The sequence below is a fragment of the Odontesthes bonariensis genome, chromosome 9, assembly GCF_027942865.1.
Source record: "Odontesthes bonariensis isolate fOdoBon6 chromosome 9, fOdoBon6.hap1, whole genome shotgun sequence".
Lineage (NCBI taxonomy): Eukaryota > Metazoa > Chordata > Actinopteri > Atheriniformes > Atherinopsidae > Odontesthes > Odontesthes bonariensis.
In genome coordinates, this window is record NC_134514.1 from 5277697 (window position 1) to 5300418 (window position 22722).

Genomic DNA, 22722 nt, shown 5'->3' on the forward strand with positions numbered 1-22722 from the left:
TTTTTACTTGAAATAAGCAAAAAAAAAAAATCTGCCAATGGAACTAGTGAAAATCGGCTTGTTAAGATTTCTTGAAATCTATTTTTTTTCCAGTGTAGGAATGCATCCCAGCTTCAGTTTAGTGTTTCTCCGTTTAAATTACCAGGTATATTTGTCTCATTTCTAGTCAAATATCTCATTACACTTAATATAAGACACAACTGCCTAACAAGTACCATTTCAGCCAGATATAGGGACTTGTTTGAAGACAATACATCTGGAATATGTTGTTAAGTGAAATCTTGACAAGCCGATTTTCACTAGTTCCATTGGCAGATTTGACTGCTTATTTCAAGCAAAAACGTCTTATATTTGTTGTTTTTTTTAACTTATTTTTGTAAGGGCATTTTTTTCCAGTGCTAAAGTGGGAGATTACTCCCCCGTTTTGCTAAAGTCAGGGTCCCCTCGTCTTTTAGGGATCGAATATTCATCTAGTCGTCCTAAAGGCCCCCAATGCAAGATGTGAAAAGCTTCATGTCCAGTTCCCCTTGACCCCCAAAGAAAGGGGGTACTTTACCTGCCTGCAAAATAAAGGGCCATGTGGAGAAATTGGGACTGTGCTCTAGAAACTAAACTGTGTTTAGGATTAATACCCAGTGATCAACCCAGACTTGTTATTGCATTATCGCCACAAGGAAAAGCACTCCAGTAAACACTGTGACCACCAGATGGCAGTGTGTGTCCATTAAAGCACACACTGTACATTGAAACATAGTTGTTGACATTAGATGGCGATCATCATGGTATTCACACGCTTTAAAGGTAATCAGAGATGATGATAAGATAATAAGATAATAAACACCATTGTTTCTTTGTGTGAATCAAGGCTGTTGGACTTTTTCAGGGGAATTTTGAGCTTTGAGTTTCGTGATGGTAAATCCCACCGTTTAATGAATAGCCTATTCTCTGTAGGAATTGATACCCATTGGAGTTTTTTTTTTTTTTTAACATTCTAAGACCAAAGACTGCTGTAATAATTCTTTACTTCAACCTTCAGACACAGACACAAAGACTGAAACCATCACTGGTTTTGTTTTAGTCTAGCCCTCCTTTTGAAAATATACAATCCGACCTCTAAAAAGCACCCAGACCTAAGACAGCACGCCACACAGCCCAGCCCTGTTGGCTCTTCATCCCATGAAATCCAGCATTCTACTTTTAGATTTGCTTGCTCTTTTTGGCCTGGCACCTTCGCAGCCACCAGGTAAATGTGGCAGCCAGTTGGTGAGACTCTTGTATCGTGCACGGCCTCGGTAGCAGACATGGTGTGCACTGGAAAAAATCTAAATCTTACCAAGTGTATTTTTCTCACTGAGTATCTCATTACACTTAATATAAGACACAACTGCCTAACAAGTACTATTTCAGCCAGATATAGGGACTTGTTTTAATACAATACATCTGGAATATCTTGTTAAGTGAAAAAGTCTTGAAAACATCTTGTTTTGAGTCATATTTCACATTAAACAAGCTTTTTTTTTTACATTTGAAGAGATTTTTAAGCTAATTTCAAGATCACTTTTATCTCAAAAGTCTTGAATATCACATCTTATTTCAAGAAATCTTGACAAGCCGATTTTCACTAGTTCCATTGGCAGATTTTTTGCTTATTTCAAGCAAAAACGTCTCGTATTTGCTGTTTTTTTCAACTTATTTTTGGAGGGGCATTTTTTCCAGTGTGAGAGAGCTGGTGCCACTAAAGTCAGTCAGCTTATTCAGCTCTTGGCTTCTTGACATGCACAGAAGTCAGGCAGCAGAGCTCTGTTGAGTTGCAGATGTTTTACACTGTGGCCGTTACCCTCATTTCCTGGGCGGAGAGTTCTTTGCTCTATTAGACGACTAACAGGAACAAGAGGGGGGAGAAAAAAAGAAGAGCTAGAAGCGGAGAGGCAGAAAGGGTGTGCAAGTTATCCGAGCTTAGAGCGCCCACAAATCACTTTGTCGCCACCAAAGTTGACAGGCAGCAGGAGAGAGGCAGAGTCAAATAGGGGTGTGCGCCGGGAGTTCAGTCAGTGGAGACTCAAAGGAGAAGGTGTGAGGAAGCTGAGGGCAGAAACGAGGTGACACCGATGGATGGATAGAGGGAAGAGAAGAAATCCAGTTCCCAACAGGGTGCAGGCAAAGAGGGACGGTGACTCCTTTTACTTCTGTGGTTCACTGCCGCTCTGTCTGGATGGTACTCATGCAAAGAGGTGTGTCACTCTTCAAAATCTAACACTCGAGGACTCTTTCCTTAAAATATTAAGTTTTAAACTTCTGATACTAGACCTGCTGGGGCTATTTTAATCTCAGGGAGAGTACGCTCGTGCATTGTTGTGTGTTTGAGAATGAAAGGACGGATAGAGAGGCAGCTGCTCCGTCAGTGAGGGAGGCATGAGTTAGAGGTGTTGAAAGCCCTTTCTGTTGGAGCAAAGAGATCACATGCTGTTAACGGTAAAAAAGAGGTAGTCACAGCACAGAGCTGTGCATGTCTGTCACATGTTTTTTAGTCAGGGTATGCAGAAGTTTTGGACTGATCTAAAATTAGTTGGTAAAGTTCTGTTTAAATACAACAACATTCTTATTTTTGCCCTACTCTGGGCTCATTTAAAGCCCTTGAAAGTTGTCTGAGCTAAAAAAAAAAAAAGGAAGCCAGAGGTCATCTGATCAAAACTTCCCAAACCGAGAAATAAGAAAGCCTTTTTTTTGTTGTTGTTGTTGTTGAGGCTTTTCAGAGGAAGTTTGACTTGTTGGTTATAAGTTATTGGTGAAAACACCTTGTTGGTGAAGCAGGACGGGGAGCAGTGTCTTTAAAAAAAAAGCTGCAACGCAGAGCCAAGCTGGGCTCTACCAACAACAGTCATCATCCTGCTGATTGGTGTACAGCTCTATTCACATTTGCCTGGCTTGCCCCGGGGGACGTGTAATGAGACACTGCTTTGAGCTGACACGTGGAGAAGTATAAACTTGCTCTGAATAAGACAGGGTTCAGTTTAATTTTTGCAAGTGGAGGCTTGAAAACATATCAATCACAAGTTTGTCTGTGGGTACAGAAACCCAGACTGTGGACTATCTGAGTGCTCTCGCGTTGTTTTGGACTCATGGGAGCTGAGGAGAGCTTTTAAGTCGCGGTGGGCCACGGTCTGTGTTCATGCCTGTTTAGGGTTTTCTTTCAGGGTTTGACAGCTCCGCTCTGGACTCTCTTCAGAGTGTGGGACGTCATTAAGTCACCTGTGTGGCTGACTCAGAGGCTGGCTCATCGCTCAGTGTCTGTCCGCCTACTACGACTCTCTCCACCTGCTTCCATGCAAAGAAGACGCAGGAGTTAGGTGCTTTTCACAGCAGCTGTGGCTCCAGTAGTTTGTGTGAATTTGCAGGACTCTCCACACTGCTGCATTTGTTTTGTTGTGTGTAAACACCTTGCGTCAGTCACACCTCTCCTCGGAGTGATTCACTGCTCCCTAAGCATCCCGGCTGGAGGCAGGCAGTGAGGGAAAGAGAACCAAAAACACATAAAGCGGTTGAACTGTGAGGTTGTCAAGATGAAACTGGAGTTCCTGCTGCTGTTGGCTGCGTACATGTTGGGCGGTGTGAGTGGGATGTCCACGTGTAAGACTGTGAACATGGAGATGGTGAGGCTAAAGCGCATCGAGGCCATCCGGAGCCAGATCCTCAGCAAGCTGCGTTTGCCCAAAGCTCCCGAGCCAGAAGAGTCTGGAGACAAGGAGGAGATCCCCATCGATCTGCTGTCGCTCTACAACAGCACCAAGGACATGCTGACGGAGCAGGAGAGCGAGGTCCACGCAAGCTTACCCACAGGACAGGAGGAGGAGGAGTACTTCGCCAAGGTGCTGCACAAGTTCAACATCACCAGTAAGTACCAGATCATTCAGAGCAGCTTCCATCGTGAGTCTCCTTTTCAGAAAGGAGGGCGATTGCTTAACTATTGCAGCACGAATATAGTGAATATTACACTGGAAAAAATCTTACCAAGTATATTTGTCTCATTTCTAGTCAAAATATCTCATTACACTTGATATAAGACACATCTGCCTAAAAAGTACACTGGAAAAAAGCCCCTCCAAAAATAAGTAAGAAAAACAACAAATACAAGATGTTTTTACTTGAAATAAGCAAAAAAAATCTGCCAATGGAACTAGTGAAAATCGGCTTGTTAAGATTTCTTGAAATAAGATGTGATATTTGGGACTTTTGAGTTAAAAGTGTTCTTGAAATTAGCTTAAAAACCTCTTCAAATGTAAAAAAAAAGCTTGTTTCATGTGAAATATGACTCAAAACAATTTGTTTTCAAGACTTTTTCATTTAACAAGATATTCAAGATGTATTGTATTAAAACAAGTCCCTATATCTGGCTGAAATGGTGCTTGTTAGGCAATTGTGTCTTATATTAAGTATAATGAGATATTCAATGAGAAATATTTACTTGGTAAGATTTAGATTTTTTCCAGTGTACTATTTCAGCCAGATATAGGAACTTGTTTTAATACAACACATATTGCAAAAATGTCTTTTATTTGTTGTTTTTTTACTTATTTTTGGAGGGGCATTTTTTCCAGTGTATAACACGAATACACCACCCATAGTGTCTATTTATTGCAAATGTACATACTGTATTTATTATTCTCGTACACATCCCTATTTACAACCCATACTCAATTCCACTCTTACTGTTCCGCATTTCTAATTTTTATTCTTTTATGTTATTGTTGAGTGTTGTACTTTGCGAGTGACGTCAAATTCCTTGTTTGTTTAGTCAAACTGGGCCAATAAAGCTGATTCTGATTCTGAAAGTGACACAGCAGTATGACGGTGATTATGTTCCTCCATTTAATGACATTATAAGCACGTTGCTCAACTCATACGTACACACAGAATGTAGGTGAACTGGTAGTTTCCACTTTGAAAATAGTTACTGGAAAAAATGTAAATCTTACAAAGTATGTTTGTCTCATTGAGTATCTCATTACACTTAATATAAGACACAACTGCCTAACAAGTACTATTTCAGCCAGATATAGGGACTTGTTTTAATACAATACATCTGGAATATCTTGTTAAATGAAAAAGTCTTGAAAACAAATTGTTTTGAGTCATATTTCACATGAAACAAGCTTTTTTTTTTCATTTGAAGAGCTTTTTAAGCTAATTTCAAGATCACTTTTAACTCAAAAGTCCCAAATATCACATCTTATTTCAAGAAAGCTTGACAAGCCGATTTTCACTAGTTCCATTGGCAGATTTTTTTGCTTATTTCAAGCAGAAACGTCTTGTATTTGTTGTTTTTCTTACTGATTTTTGGAGGGGCATTTTTTCCAGTGTGACTAAAAGGTGTTCTTTGGAACGAGAACCAAAGAAAGACCTTTTTTAAGAAGTCTTAGAGCTCTAACTGGGACAACAAACGTAGAGGCTTCAGCCCCATTTAATCAGAATTTGCCTGGTGGTTAAACGTGTCCATAAATTCCCTCAACACATGTACGCCTTCTGATCTTTGCCCAACATCTCCAGGCACCTTTGAGAGTTCAGAGATCACAGGAGTTACAAGTTAGCATGCCTGCGATCCGCCTGCGGTGTGATGCTCAGTGCTGCTTCCATCATGTGTTTTTGTGTTGCTTTATTAGCGCTGTTTGTTTGGCACGGCTGCACATGCTGTTTGTTCAGCCAAACGCTTCTCTGGCTTTCATTTAGCAACGACTCTCAAAATCATTATGACAAACAGGTTTTTTTTTTTTGGTTGGTTTCTATGCTCCATTGTTCTCTCCGTGTCTATTCTTCTCACCTGATCATGCGGGCGCACACATTATCCCCCCCCTTTCATCCACCACATCAAAAGAAAGACGCGAGTGGATGGACCGCGCTCAGGAGTGTGCACGGCACCGGGAGAACAAAGCAAACTTTCAGAATGAAGGGCTTGATTTTGTTCTGCTTAAATGAGAGCCAAAGAACAGGATGGCACGAAGAAAGCTGAGATGACAGTGGATGTGAAAAGCACCACTCAGCCCCTTCACATTTTTTCTTTTGGTTTTCTTTTCTCTCTCCCTGGCTTTGTAACCGGGAGCATTGGGGGTTTCCTGTATGGTAACATGAGCGCTGGGTTCTCCCTTGTTTATCCTGCCACTTGTTCTCCATCTTATCTCTTTCTCCCTGAGCGTTTTCTATCTAATTCCCCAGTTTCCTTGACAGTGATTATCTGTATCTCTTTCTCTTTCTCTTTCTATCCCCCTCTCTGCTCAGCTTCCTGAGCTCATTATCAGTGTGTTCGCAGCCTGTTTGTGACAGGGCAGCTTGGCAGGAAGGAAGACGGGCTGATGGCCACTGAGATGTTGAGTGACTCAGGTCCGGTGTAAGCGGTGCCCATGGGGAGCATGTGTTTCCTACCTCCTTGGAATGGCAGAGAACACCCATCCAACGTCTTTGGCTGCTTGTTAAAACAAAAGCGACCTCCACACACTGAAAAAGGAGAATGCCAAGTGTATGAGTGGGTTTGGTTAGGCTTACACTGGAAAAAATCAAAGTCTCACCAAGTATATTTGTCTCATTTCTAGTCAAAATATCTCATTACACTTAATATAAGACACAACTGCCTAACAAGCACCATTTCAGCCAGATATAGGGACTGTTTTGAAGACAATACATCTGGAATATCTTGTTAAATGAAAAAGTCTTGAAAACAAATTATTTTGAGTCACATATTATATGAAACAAGCTTTTTTTGACATTTGAAGAAGTTTTTAAGCTAATTTCAAGATCACTTTTATCTCAAAAGTCCTAAATATCACATTTTATTTCAAGAAATCTTTACAAGCCGATTTTCACTAGTTCCATTGGCAGATTTTTTTGCTTATTTCAAGCAAAAACATCTTGTATTTGTTGTTTTTCTTACTTATTTTTGGAGGGGCATTTTTTACAGTGTATCATGAGCTGTTTTGCAATGATTTGGAGACATCTTTTTTTTTCTTAAGAATTGTAAACACGCACGTAGAAGGAAGAGAAGGAGAGGGTCCAGCTTCTGCTTTCCTGAGTTTGAACAGAGCAAATATAGAACCCAAATGAAAACTAAAAGGCTTTTTTTTAAAACATCCATTAACGATTCTATTCGTCATTTCATTTTGAGGTTGTTGTTTTTTTTCTTTGTCAGACGACTCACACTTTCCTAAAACCCCAGAGGAGCCCACGGGGATGCATACTTGTGTGCGCAGCGTTTTAAGACTTAATAGTTTTAGTCTCCATCACGATGATTGTCTTGTGGATTTGGATAAATTCTTTCAGCCAGTTAACAACCACACAAATCCACCTATCCCTGTCAACATAAATATAATTAATCTCATTTACAGACACTCTTTTTTTCTTTCACGAGTCACTATTCATGACAAATGAGTTCGCTCACTGGAAGAAATCTAAATCTTACCAAGTATATATGTCTCATTGAGTATCTCATTACACTTGATGTAAGACACAACTGCCTAACAAGTACTATTTCAGCCAGATATAGGGACTTGTTTTAATACAATACATCTGGAATATCTTGTTAAATGAAAAAGTCTTGAAAACAAATTGTTTTGAGTCACATATCATATGAAACAAGCTTTTTTTTTACATTTGAAGAGGTTTTTAAGCTAATTTCAAGATCACTTTTATCTCTAAAGTCCCAAATATCACATTTTATTTCAAGAAATCTTGACAAGCCGATTTTCACTAGTTCCATTGGCAGATTTTTTTTGCTTATTTCAAGCAAAAACGTCTTGTATTTGTTGTTTTTCTTACTTATTTTTGGAGGGGCATTTTTTCCAGTGGCTGCTCTGGAGTAGTTGTTGTAAAACCCTTTAACTGCCTCTTTAGCAGTGGGGTTCATTAGCTTGTGTTAAAATGGAGTTTGGTGGGGAAACGGAACATCGATGAGCAGGCTGCTGCAGGGTGGTGCAGTATAAAGGAGAGACAGACGTTTAGCCCAGTTGCTGGAATCTGATTCCTCCCACTGGTAATTACAGAGCTGTCTCCTTACCTGTCACAACAGCTGTCCCCGGCTTACCTGTGGATAGGCCCTGGTTCAACACATAAATCCCCCCCCACACCCAGGATCCTACGGTGCTATATTTACTTCAATCTGGAGGAGGGAGGATTTATTATCCCACACTGGAAAAAATGCCCCTCCAAAAATAAGTTAAAAAAACAACAAATACACGTTGATTTTGCTTGAAATAAGCAAAAAAATCTGCCAATGGAACTAGTGAAAATCAGCTTGTCAAGATTTCTTGAAATAAAATGTGATATTTAGGACTTTTGAGATAAAAGTGATCTTGAAATTAGCTTAAAAACCTCTTCAAATGAAAAAAAAAAGCTTGTTTCATGTAAAATATGACTCAAAACAAGATGTTTTCAAGACTTTTTCATTTAACAAGATATTCCAGATGTATTGTATTCAAACAAGTCCCTATATCTGGCTGAAATGGTACTTGTTAGGCAGTTGTGTCTTATATTAAGTGTAATGAGATACTCAATGAGACAAATATACTTGGTAAGATTTACATTTTTTCCAGTGCAGCCAAGCACCGAGAGGAGATTTTAAACTTCATGCCCCCAAAGAATTGAACTTTCATTGTACGTTGAATTTCCATGATATGCCTGGAGAGATAATGCAAGCTGTGTTAATTAGAAAGTAGAAGTGAGCATGAAGCTTCACTGTAATTATGGTACCGAAGCCAATATGCTTCTTAAGGGAAGTGGCTTAATTTCCTGTTTCGTGAACACTTCTCTAACTTCGAACACATTCATCTCACTTTTCCCAAACTAACTGGAGACCACGACTTTGTGTGCTTCCTTTTTGCTTGTTTCAGTTGCCAGTTCACTGCTCTCCTCACGCCGTGCTCTGTTGTTGTCGCTCTATGCTTGAAACTCTTTTGACTCTGCTTTGGGTGTGACCAGTAAAATGTCATTTCATTTCCTGTGACATTCTACATCAGCTCATTTTAGTTTCAATTTGGCTCAACGGGGGTGAAACACGACCTCTGTGACGGAGCAGATGGTGGTACCGGTGAATGATACATGAGCAGCCGGAGAATCCTGGTACGGCCTGGGTGGAGTATGCAGTGCAAGTATGCGAGGCTGGGTTGGGTTCCTGTCAAAGTCATTCCTACACTGGAAAAAAATGCCCCTCCAAAAATAAGTAAGAAAAACAACAAATAAGACGATTTTGCTTGAAATAATCAAAAAAATCTGCCAATGGAACTAGTGAAAATTGGCTTGTCAAGATTTCTCTAAATAAAATGTGATATTTAGGACTTTTGAGTTAAAAGTGATCTTGAAATTAGCTTAAAAACCTCTTAAAATGAAAAAAAAAGCTTGTTTAATGTGAAATATGACTCAGAACTATTTGTTTTCAAGATGTATTGTATTAAAACAAGTGTCTATATCTTGCTGAAATGGTAATTGTTAGGCAGTTATGTCTTATATTAAGTGTAATGAGATACTCAATGAAACAAATATACTTGGTAAGATTTAGATTTTTTCCAGTGCAGACTTGAGAGTAGAGATCCTTTTGCTTTGGCAGGCTGAGGCAGAGTAGAGGATCTGGGCCGGGGCCAGACCCTGCGCTCCATTGATACATAACTCCAATTTCTCTACACCCCCCCTGACAAGTGTGAGTTAAATTCGCATGAGTGCATACTTTACTTTGCTGTTTTCTTTTCATTCACCTCCCTCCATCCCCCTTCCGCAGCCTCCTGCTTTCTCTTTCCACGCAGCGTTTCCCGATCATCTGCCTGCCTGTGCTTATCTTTGCATGCCTCTGTCTGACTTCATCTTTTGTAACGTTAAACCGGTTGATTTATGGCGCTAAACTTTTCGGTAGCCCTGTCTCTGTTTTTTATCAGACTCTGTAGGGAGAATGTTCTTGCTGGGAAAAGTTGGGAGTTAAAATTGCAAATATGGGCAGCGACACTGTGGGAAAAGAAAACTCACTGTAGTCCAATTTACTGCAGCTGAAACAGATGAATGTTTGGCTGCAAGTTAGGATTATTGAGTAACACTCTGAATTCAACTGTATGAGAAAACATTTTCATCATGTTTGCTGAAGAAAAACAGAAAGATTTCAGCCTATTTTGAGTTAAATGACAGACTGACATGAAGCGAGTGTATAAATATGTGGCTATCCAAACTCCGGATTCTTTCAACCACTTTTCCATTAATGATTTCCTTATCAGACTCCAGTGGCGTAACTTCCACGAACCACAGTAGGGAGTCATCACTGGAAAGTGTTTATAAAAGAGCTCACAGTGGGGTTACATGGCACTGAAAGGATCAGATTGTTGGCTAAATTACAATAAGACTGAGTTGAGCAAGGGTAATTCTCCTTGGATATATGGCGGTGAATGAATGGGATCAGAGGCACAAAGCGTGTCATGATAGGTGGCGCTGTACCCATTCCAGCTGTTGCTAATAGAGCCACTTCCTGTTGACCTCTTCACCACCAACAACAACAACAAACTCAGGCATTGGAGAAAGATGGAGAACGCAGAGCGAGATGAAGCTACGTCCCTCTACATTTGGTCTGTGATGAGCTGCTTGTTGCACAAACTCGATGCCCAACGGAGCATTCTCCATCGCGTTGTTTGTTTCTTTCTGACGGCGACAACAACAGGAATATCGTCTCCTTTGACTTCCGGGTCACGACCCCGGGAAAACATCTGGAGCATGCGCAGAACGCAAAGTCTGATTCACCACGTGCTTTAGCGTCTACACTGAAAAAAATGCCCCTCCAAAAATAAGTTAAAAAAACAACAAATACAAGACGTTTTTGCTTGAAATAAGCAAAAAAATCTGCCAATCGAACTAGTGAAAATCGGCTTGTCAAGTATAATATCAGACAAATATACTTGGTAAGATTTAGATTTTTGGTACATTTTTTCCAGTGTTTCAACCGAGTTATCTCGGGGTCTTAATCCGATCCGATCCAATTCTTAGTCAGATTAAGGCGTCTACATGAATTTAATAACTCAGTCTTATTGTAATTTAGCCAATTATCTGATCCTTTCAGTGCCATGTAACCCCACTGACTTCGTGACTGGGTGTCAGATCAATGGAGCCAGTAGGTAAAGTCCACTGACCATTTAAAAAGGGTGTACACAGCCACATCAATCCTGCCAAATGGTTTGAGTAAAGCAGAGTTTCGAAGCCTGAAGTTTGTAATTTGGTCGCCACTTTAGGCCGGAAATTGAACTGAAGGGTGCAAAGATAAAGATACACAATTCTAAAAGTACAAACAAACTTGACTGAAGGCGAAATACACATGCTTTTTTTAAGAAAAGACATGCTTTGACAAATGTATAAGTGCTAAGTCAGCTTATTTACTGAAGAAAAAGTGGAGAAAGTACAGCCCCTGAAATGTAAGTGAGTTAAAAGTAACCCTTTGAAGAACAATTCCACCTGCTGTTCCAGTGCAAATCTAACTGAACAATGTGTCATAACATAAACAGATTAAACCTTTCTGACATCAGTCACGAAAACATAATAAACACTGACACAACACTTTTGCAGGGAGTGTTTTTTAGTGGCCGTATCCAGCAGTCACAGCTCTGCAGAATCAGGGAGCAATTCTAACAGAAGAGCTGATATTCTCCATGTCAAACTTCTCAAAACTCCAAAATTTCATGGTGGTTTGTCACTATTTTCTCATTTGAAAAACATCCTTCTTTCCGCCACGTCATCACATGTTGGTTGGTTGGTCAACCTGTAGTCTGCTGCCGATCAGCTATGAATCACAATAACTTGCTGCTCCTTATCTGTTCTGTCTGGAGTGCTGTGTGCTATACTTTCCTCCATGTTACTATTCACTGGCTGTTCCTGCCACAGGCATTACATTCAAGTCTGCTTAGTTCCCCTGGAAAAAATGCCCCTCCAAAAATAAGTAAAAAAAACAACAAATAAAAGACGTTTTTGCTTGAAATAAGCAAAAAAATCTGCCAATGGAACTAGTGAAAATCGGCTTGTCAAGATTTCCTGAAATAAGATGTGATATTTGGGACTTTTGAGAAAAAAGTGATCTTGAAATTAGCTTAAAAACTTCTTCAAATGTCAAAAAAAGCTTGTTTCATATGAAATATGACTCAAAACAATTTGTTTTCAAGACTTTTTCATTTAACAAGATATTCCAGATGTTTTCAAACAAGTCCCTATATCTGGCTGAAATAGTACTTGTTAGTCGATTGTGTCTTGTATTAAGTGTAATGAGATATTTTGACAAGAAATTAGACAAATATACTTGGTAAGACTTTGATTTTTTCCAGTCTAAATGTCGCTGTAGCCTCATTGTTTGCAGCAGCTTTCTTTGCTGCCACCTGTTGGGAGCTAGCGTCAGAGCTAGCGTCAGAGCTAGCGGCTAACAGAAACTAAAGAAACTGATAAAGAAGACTGGCTCTGTGCTGGTGACTGCTATGGAGCAAATGATGTTGCACAAGTTGCTGAACACGATGGATAATGCTGCACACCCCCTACACAACATAGTGATTAAACAATGAGGGTTTTCAGTCAGAGGCTTCCTCAGCTTTGCTGCCCACAGCTACAACCCTACTCCACCTCTTCAAGGCAAGGCAATTTTATTTGTAGAGCACAATTCGTACACAAGGTAATTCAAAGTGCTTTACAGATACATAAAATCACAAGAAGGCAATACAATCATTAAAAAAATTTAAAAAGAATTTAAAAAATAAAATAAAATAAAAAATAAAAAAAACATTAAAAATAATCATTAATTAATTAATTTAAAAGTGACGAGTGCAGATAAAATACTTTCAGGTGTCATATGCACAGCTAAATGGAACTGTTTTCAGCCTGGATTTAAACATTGTCAGAGTTGAGGCCTGTCTCACATCTTCTGGAAGACTGTTCCAGATTTTAGGGGCATAAAACTTCAGTCACATAAGTAAACTCAATAATAACTATATGCCCAGAAATTAAATGGGTCACTTATGTAAAAGTTCACCCCTTGTACAGTTGTCAAGAATAGGGAAGCTTTGTTTTTCATCAGGCTGTACAATCTTGTATCTTCTGTGAAGTTTTGCATGCTAACATCAGATATATGGGGAATGACAGTAGACCATATATAAGAATTGGTTTCTGAGTTTAGTATTGAAGCCTGTAGTTAAACACTTTGCCAGGACAATCTCTGCCTATTATGAGCCTAAAGGGACCATAATTTGACGACAGGGTGGAGCTGGAGGGTGTTGTGTACGAGAATAAGTATCTTTGAGATCTGGTATCTGTTGAGTTGCCTTCAGAGGAACCGTAGAGGACCGGATCTGCCAAATAATGTCAAAGGACTTCTGTAGACTTAGTACTTCATGAGAGAAAGTGATGTTTTTTAATTAGAGTCCACTGAAACCTGTGATGTTTTGTAACCAGTGCTGAGCAATCATCAGTAATGCTGCACTTTAAGGTACGTTGACTTTCCAGATTTAAGAGAAGGATTGTGTTAATCTTTTATATACAGTCTATGGGATCGACACACTTTTGGAGACAAGCTCAAGTGGCCATTGCAAATTGCTAAATACTCTCCAATTTTCATGCTCTCGTTCTATGCGAATCCTTTTGGGAGCTTTTCGTTGTTAGCTGTAGTCAGTAGCTGCCAAGTTAGGATGCTTGTTGGTCCAAAACAACTACACCCTGGACTCAAACTGACATCAGAAACTCAGAACAGGATGATTTTCATTTGGACCTGCTATGACCAGTGATACAAAGAATCAAGTTTAGAGAATCCAATCTTTTTAATGGTCTAGAAACACATCACCATCACCATATACTGGCACCAAACATTTCTGTTGTGGAAGTTTTTTAAAGGACTTGAAATTTGTGATGTCCTTAAAGGGAAAACAAGCAAATGTTTATTTTATTTTATTTTATTTATTTATTTTAAAAATGTATATGAAAATTATTGAAATATATATATATATACATTTATTTAATCTATTTTTTTATTTTTTATTTTTTACACACAAATAGACATATGCACACACACATTAAAAAAATTTAAATAAAATTTTTTTATATATATATATATATGTATATATATAGTCTATATTTATTTTTTAATTTTGATTTTTTTTAAGGTGTGTGTGCATATGTCTATTTGTGTGTATGTGCTGGGTTGGGGCAGAGTGGGGTGGGCATGGGGGCTGCTTTTAAACATGTATAGCACTTTGTGCTACATTTTAATGTATGAAAAGTGCTTTATAAATAAAGTTTGATTTCATTTGAAATGAGGAAGAACCACCGAAACGTTTTAGAGAACTAACTCAATCAGACTCTTAAAGCAGCATCACTCTGCTGCTCAGTGAGATGAAGCTCAAATAGAAGTGAGTGGGAACACACAGCAGCAGATCCAGCTGTCTTCCACTGGTCTCAGCAGTGAAAAGAGTAAAGCTACTATGAGGGAAATCACAGATTAATGGACTCCCCAGATAACAGTCAGATGGGATCTGATAAATCATGCGAGAAGCCAGGCAATCCACAAGGACCCCACCCCACAACCCAATGGGAGCCATGAATCTACAGCTAATTTCCTGGTACCAGACTCCCTTCTTAGTCTGTCAGACTGGTCGGAGCTCTTTAAGCAGCGTTAAGGATGGGTGACCTTTTCATTTGAATGTTATTCATACAAATACCTCTGTGCAGTAACCTGAAACATTTGAGATTTCTTTGGATTGATAGAGAGAAGCATCCTGACACAGTTTTTAAGAAAATGTAAAAGTTGTTCATAGTTAATGTTTAATTCACTAAATGTTTGAATATAACAGAAAGAAAATCACAATCAACCAAATTCAGAATTGAATGGTTAGGCCCATTCAAAAATGTAATGTAATGTTATTATTAGGGCTGGGCAACGATTAAAATGTTTAATCTAATTAATCACATGATTTCTCTGATTAATCACGATTAATCGCATTTGTACGCAAAATCCAAAAATGAATTAAAAAGTAGTGTACATCTTTTAGCATTTAGTTTTATTTTAAATGTGCTGCTATATGAATGAAAGTGCCATAACATTTGTTGTGCAAACACACTTTTAACATCAGCATCTTTCTGTAGTTTTTATGTAGAAGCCTCGCTCCACTGTCTGTTTCCTTGAATGACTTGCTGCTATCAGTTGTGTGTTTTGCCTTTAAGTGATATTTTAGACTGGAACTACTACGCTGAGAAGACAATTCAACTTGGCAGTGTTTACAGATGACTTTGGTTCTGTCGACTCCGCCGTCTGGAAGAACTTTAAAATGTAAACGGCCGAGTAAAAGTTCCGTACCCTTCTCCATGTTTAGTGGATCCGCCGATTACTTTCTTTTCCGGTTCCACAGCAGACAGCAACAGACTTTTACAAAATAAAAGCCTGTGAGCAACAGACTTTTACAATAATAAAATAAATAATAAAACCTGCGTTAATGCGCAATAAAATATTTATCGGCGTTAAATAATTGACGAGGTAACTCGCCCAGTCCTAGTAATTCTCTTATAATCATGGTCTTACAAATCTTCTGAGAACTCAGGTGTACTATTGCCATAATCTATTTGTTCTTGTACTATTTCATAAGAGATTACTAATTGAATGAAGTCCAAGCATCATCTGACATCTACTTTACCTCTCTAAGGAGCTAGGTTCTTGAGAAACTCACAAGATCACAATTAAGGAGGAATTTATTTTGCCTGGCTCCGACTTATCTGTTTGTGCCCAAAACAAAAAATTCATCCAGACGGCATTGGATGTTTCATCCAAATGTTTCTATATATGTAGGACTTCTCAGATGCATTAAAACCTGCCACATCAGGTTCCAACTTCACCAGAAACACAAAATGTCTTTGTCTGAGACCGAAACCTTTAATCAATGCTCCTGTTCTCTTCTATTTCTACTCATTTTTGATAACAAACCTGGGGGAAAATTGGAGAAACAACACATGTGTGAGCTGAAGATATCTCTTCTTTAAATATAGTGAAGCACTTAAAGTCTGAGCTGATTTTTACAGGTATAAACAAGGCTAAAGGCTAAACAATAAATAATAAAGCTTGGGTCTTTACATTTTCAAACTAAATTCGGAACAACCAAAACACACCATAAATGAAAAATAACACATAAATAGCAAATCAACTCAGATGAGTTCCTTTGTTTTGTGCATAAAGTTGATTTGAAACTGAATAAAACTTTGTGTGGACGGATCAGAAATAGAAAAAGGAACATTGTACTACACTCTACGTTCTGTTCTGCATGCATCTTTGACAGTTACATGAGTTTTATTTGTTTGTGTGAAACAGTTGAATAAGTAACTCCAATTTTTTTTATCCATCCCACAGGAAAAAACACCTCAGATAGCTCCAAAACGATGTTCTTCAACATCTCTGAGATACGGAACAGCGTGGGGGATGACCACCTGCTGACCAGCGCGGAGCTGCGGATGCTCATCAAGACCACCACGATCCCCACCGAGCAGCGCGTGGAGCTGTACTACGGCTCAGGAGGCACGTTGCGCTACCACGCGTCCCGCTTTGTGACCAACGCGCTGAAAGAAAAATGGCTCTCCTTTGATGTGACTGAACCTCTGCGGAGCTGGCTCCAAGAAACGGGTGAGCTTACACTTTAAAATGTGTTTGGTTCAGCCAATGTCTGATCTTATTTCATTTCTGCATGTTTATCCGCTTATTATGAAACCCCGTTTCCACCACTTAAAAACAAATTTAGAAATACTATCTCATAATTATGAGATACTAAGTCGAAATTATGAGATAATAAGTCGAAATTATGAGATACTAAATCGAAATGATGAGATAGTAAGTCAAAATTATGAGATACTAAATCGAAATGATGAGATAGTAAGTCAAAATTATGAGATACTAAATCGAAATGAGATAGTGAGTCAAAATTATGAGATACTAAATCGAAATTATGAGATAGTGAGTCAAAATTATGAGATACTAAGTCGAAATTATGAAATACTATCTCATAATTATGAGATACTAAGTCGAAATGATGAGATAGTGAGTCAAAATTATGAGATACTAAGTCGAAATTATGAGATAGTGAGTCAAAATTATGAGATACTAAGTCGAAATTATGAAATACTATCTCATAATTATGAGATACTAAGTCGAAATGATGAGATAGTGAGTCAAAATTATGAGATACTAAGTCGAAATTATGAGATAGTGAGTCAAAATTATGAGATACTAAATCGAAATGATGAGATAGTGAGTCAAAATTATGAGATACTAAATCGAAATGATGAGATAGTGAGTCAAAATTATGAGATACTAAATCGAAATGATGAGATAGTGAGTCAAAATTATGAGATACTAAATCGAAATGATGAGATACTAAGTCAAAATTATGAAATACTATCTCAAAATTATGAGATACTAAGTCAAAATTATGAAATACTATCTCATAATTATGAGATAGTAAGTCAAAATTATGAGATACTAAATTGAAATTATGAGATAGTGAGTCAAAATTATGAGATACTAAGTCGAAATTATGAAATACTATCTCATAATTATGAGATACTAAGTCGAAATGATGAGATAGTGAGTCAAAATTATGAGATACTAAATCGAAATGATGAGATAGTGAGTCAAAATTATGAGATACTAAATCGAAATGATGAGATAGTGAGTCAAAATTATGAGATACTAAATCGAAATGATGAGATACTAAGTCAAAATTATGAAATACTATCTCAAAATTATGAGATAGTGAGTCAAAATTATGAAATACTATCTCATAATTATGAGATAGTAAGTCAAAATTATGAGATACTAAGTCGAAATTATGAGATAGTGAGTCAAAATTATGAGATACTAAATTGAAATTATGAGATAGTGAGTCAAAATTATGAGATACTAAATTGAAATTATGAGATAGTGAGTCAAAATTATGAGATACTAAGTCGAAATGATGAGATACTAAGTCAAAATTATGAGATAGTATCTCATAATTTCGACTTAATATCTCATTATTATGAAATAGTGTTTCTAAATTTATTTTTATTAAGTGGCGGAAACGGGCTTCCATAGCTTATCGATCAGATTGCAACATCTAAATATCAATAAATGCTTGTTTCCCAGATAATGAACAGAGCTTCCAACTTCGAGTGTTCTGTGAATGCGGCAAGACATCCAGCGGCTTCAGTTTCTCCATCTCCAGCATCGACACTGTCCGTGGGGACAAGGCGAGGTTACAATCGATGACGGACCAACCGCCGCACATCCTCACCATGTCCATCCCTCAGAACATGAGCAGCCAGCTCACCTCGCGCAGGAGACGCTCCACCGACACAGCTTCAGGGTAAGCAGCATGTTGCACTGTTGACTGGCACAGATGGGTTTTTCCCACTGCAACAGTTCAACAGTTGCAGTAAATTAAATTTCAGTTTCAGTTCAATCCCTCTGAGCTGCCTTGTTTGATTGGCATTTTTAAAGCTGCGCGTGGCAACCCATCCAACTGGAAGCTTAGAAATGCAGTGACTGGTCAAACAAAGCACAGCAACTGTCATTTGTAACCAGGCAATCCACAAGGTCATAAACATAAGGGCACTTTAATAGCTGGATTGAAAATGACTGCATTTCAAAGAAGACTATAACAGCTTCCTGGTTGAAACCACAGCCTCCAAGCATAATGCAATGGAGTAAAAAATGTGTTTATCATGGAAAAAATCAGATATCAAACAGACATGTTTGATAAAAGATGGTCTTTATATGTATATATATTTTTGATTAATTACAGGAGAGTAAGTTCTTTCTTTTTCTTTTTGTATGGTTGTTGCTCTCACCTGTAAATGACTCGTATTTTGTATGGTTGTTTTTCTCACCTGTAAAGTACTCGTATTAACGCAGAATGCTCGTTAGGGCATATAGAGCCAATAAGAGGATTGGATTAGCGGAAATATGACGTAAAGGTGCAAAACAGTGACTGAAATTTACAAAGATCTAGTCAGTGGAAGGACAAAAAAAGAGAGAAAGCACTTTTAAAGAACTTTAAGCAAGTATAACTGCATATAATATACACCCCCTCTGTGTTTGCTGAGTTTGTGTTTGTATGTATGTATATGTCAAATAAAAAATCAGTAATAAGAAAAGAAAATGACTGCATTTACACAGCATTTTGAGGCACCGTGCCAACCTCAACATCCAGCCTTTTAGACAGACCCACGGTCCCATACCAGAACACATTATTTTCTTTAACAAACTTCTTCCTGTTCGCAGACAATGCTTTGATTTTGCACTTATTGGGGCTTTGAGATAGATATTTTGGATTGCCCTTTAGGCAGATATCAGGATTCCATTTAAATGCATGAAGACAATCTTTGGGAGATTGTTTGGGTGAGGTAAAAAACTTGTTTTTAAAATAAATGCTTTAGAAATCTCTGTGTCTTCTCAACGCTTCCCTGTTTTCTCCAAAGAAGCCAAACAGAAGCCTGCTCTGTGAAGTCCTTGTACATCGACTTCAGGAAAGATCTGGGCTGGAAGTGGATACATCAACCCACGGGCTACTTTGCCAACTACTGCATGGGCTCCTGCACCTACATCTGGAACGCTGAAAACAAATATTCTCAGGTAAAACACGCAACATACAGGCTTTCTCACACCCTGAGAAGGCTCGGTTATCTTTCTTCAAGAGATTAATGGCTGTCTTATCTGCATAAATATGAAAGATGGGTGAAAAGTTTGAACATTTTTATTTTAACCTGAAGACTTTAAGCATCACAATCTCTGGTTGGACAAAAATAACCCGCAGCGCACGGAAGAGAAAAGAGAATATTGCTTAAAAATGAAAAATTTATTGTTAAAAATTAATTAAATAAATAAATAAAAAATAAATAATTAGAAATAAAAAAAATAAATATATAAATAAATAAAAAATAAATCATTTAAAAATTAAAAATTAAAAATTGAAAATAGAAGTGGGAGGAGACAATTCAGTTGATTTTTCATGTGAGAGCCAGACATGTTTGAACATGACAGTCTGTCAGTGGTATTGCACCTTTACTCGCCTCTTCATTGGCTTTACTTTGGACACCAGGGGTCTGATCGAATTGTCTATTTTACTCAGAAACCTCCCTACTGAGTGAAATGCCACAGAAGTAACTAAGTAGCAGCTGTTTAAAGCTGCAGTCTGCAGGATTTGTTGTTGTCATACGTAAAGTCCTACTTTTTGGCATTTTAAGAGTTTACATGATCTATCAGAACGCTTGAAGTTGAAAACGGTGACCTCCGTAGTCGCAAAATGCAAGAAATGCTTAATTTTTAACCGAAAAATAAAAAGTTATTCAACTTCCTGTCCCGCCCCATCAAAACACATGAGAACTCGTGCACGTAGACGTGCACGCCAGATGCGCCTACACGACTCCTCATTCATCAACTCACCTGTCATTTGTGATCATGGAAGACACAGTAAGTAGACTAGCCCGTAATGAAGTTCAATAGTCCAGATAAATAAGCGTGGGGACGAGCCTACCTTGTATCGCGCGTGCACAATCGGTGATTGACAGGCAGCAGAGCCCAGCTCGTAAACCTGATTGGTTACCTTTTACCGGTCCGGTCTGCAATTTTGTAAACAAACCTGCTGGCTTTGGAGGGACCTAGCGGGACATATAGGGGACCTAGAGAACTCATTTTTTTTTTGTATTGGGGTATTTAATGTACTACTTTCAGAATCCCCGGACAGTTCCAGGCATTATGCTTGAAAAAGAGTTGCAGACTGCAGCTTTAAATGAGTGCTTTCCTTTATGGAAGAAAGTGACACTTTTCATGTGATTTCATGTGATGCATCTTGATTCATGTGGATGAAAATGAGGGCAGGAGCTTGAGTTTGAGCAGCCTGGGACACTAGAATATTTTATATTATATTATATTATATTATATTATATTATATTTTATATATATATATATAATATTATATTATAATATATATATTTCATATTTTTATATCATCTCTAACGGGATCCATATGAGATAACCTCCGTGTAACAGTGTGATGAGATTGCAGGAGAGGAAGTATCCGAACCATCACAGCTTAGTGTAAATGGGTCGGATTCTCAATCAGTGCGGTTTACTTCACTTAAGTCCTTTAATTTACCATCTTTCCTTAACCCCATGATCAGGAAAAGAGACCCCAGGTGACTACATCCATCTTTTATACGCAGGCTTTAGTTCCACAGAGGTCTCTCACTAGTAAAACTGCATCTCTGTGAGGTCTGAAAGTCTGTTGAATAAAAAAAAAAAACTTTTCTTTGGTCATAATTTTCCACTTTCTAAAAGTATCAGGTGTTATTTCTTCCAGGAAAACTTGAATTTTGAGTTCTCCGTTTGATGGTATTTCTTACTGGTATTACTGCTTACAGATTCTGGCTCTGTATCAGCATCACAACCCGGGAGCCTCTGCCCAGCCGTGCTGCGTTCCCCAGGCTCTGCACTCTCTGACGATCATCTACTACGTGGGCAGGCAACACAAGGTATCCACAGCGCGGAGCAATGACAAATTCTTGGATGAGATTCTATGTTTGGTGTGATTTACTGTTTGATTTCCTCTTTCAGGTGGAAAACCTGTCCAATATGATCGTCTCGTCCTGCAAATGTAGCTAAAAAACATCCCAACAAGGTACATATGACAGTGGAAGAAGTTGTTTGTGATACTGCAGAAAGGAATCTATCGCACGTGACGGAGAATAGGACAAGATGTGGATACAGTGGAAGAGAATTCTTTGAGTTGCCAGGATCTCCAGCTTTTTCCCCCGCGAGCCCGACCAGTGGACACGCATCAGTGGATTTCAACATAAATATTATAGATGATACTTTTCATGTATATACTTATCCTTGCAGTGGTAAAAAAAAAAATATCTGTTTGAATATATTAATTTATTTGTTTGATGGACAGATATAAAAGTATGTCAGTGACACGGAGAAGGGATTAAAATGATTTGTTACAATCCAAAAAAAAAGGACCAAAAATAACCTTGATGGAAGAACTTTTTGAACATTTCTGCTTGACACAGCAGTTTCCGACAGAGGTTACAGTAAAAGGTGCTAAAATCCCAGGTGGAAGACTTCTGTTGGGGTTTTCCTGGATGATAATGCTGCAGGTGTTCTGAAAATATGTCGTAAAAATACAGAGAGAAAAAAAAAATACAGGGATAGTTTAACTCCCTCTGACTTTCCAGCCAACTAATCTTTCCAAAGGAATCATCCATCGTTTTATTTTTGATTCTGTTCGCCTTGTTTGTTCTTTAAGCGTTTTTCACAAGCCTGTTTGTGTTGATATCTGAATGTCAGATTGTTCTTGGAACCAAAAGTAATATCGGAGCATGAAGACAGCATGTTGTCATCCTTCTTGAATTTTACAGCCGGCGTGTTATCTTTAGATGTTGAGGGTCTGGGGATGTGTTGCTGGGGGGCTTCTGGAAGCCATTCAGGCATTCTTTTTATCATCACATGGTAAATGATTGCCTTTTATTTCAGCAGCTTTGAGGAAGAAGTTCTCTTTTTAATCTTAAAAAGTTTTTTTTTTTATAACTCAAGTTTCTATTCTGTGATTTGCTTCAGTAACAAACCAACACATTGTTTCTGCTTTTTCATGATTTTATAGTGCACTTAATATTGGACATTTTTGTTTGTAAATAATAATAAAAAAAAGGAAATAAACCTTTTAAATTATGGCA

The 22722-nt window shown here is 38.2% G+C and overlaps 1 protein-coding gene across 1 annotated transcript; it reads left to right on the forward strand.

The window, feature by feature from the left end:
• Positions 1-1803: 1803 nt before the first annotated feature.
• tgfb1a (transforming growth factor, beta 1a) lies at positions 1804-22722 on the forward strand. Its single transcript, XM_075472826.1, has 6 exons — positions 1804-3891; positions 16367-16636; positions 18134-18353; positions 19468-19621; positions 21409-21519; positions 21602-22722. The coding sequence occupies exons 1-6, from the start codon at positions 3561-3563 to the stop codon at positions 21647-21649; spliced, it is 1134 nt and encodes a 377-aa protein (XP_075328941.1). The 5' UTR covers positions 1804-3560; the 3' UTR covers positions 21650-22722.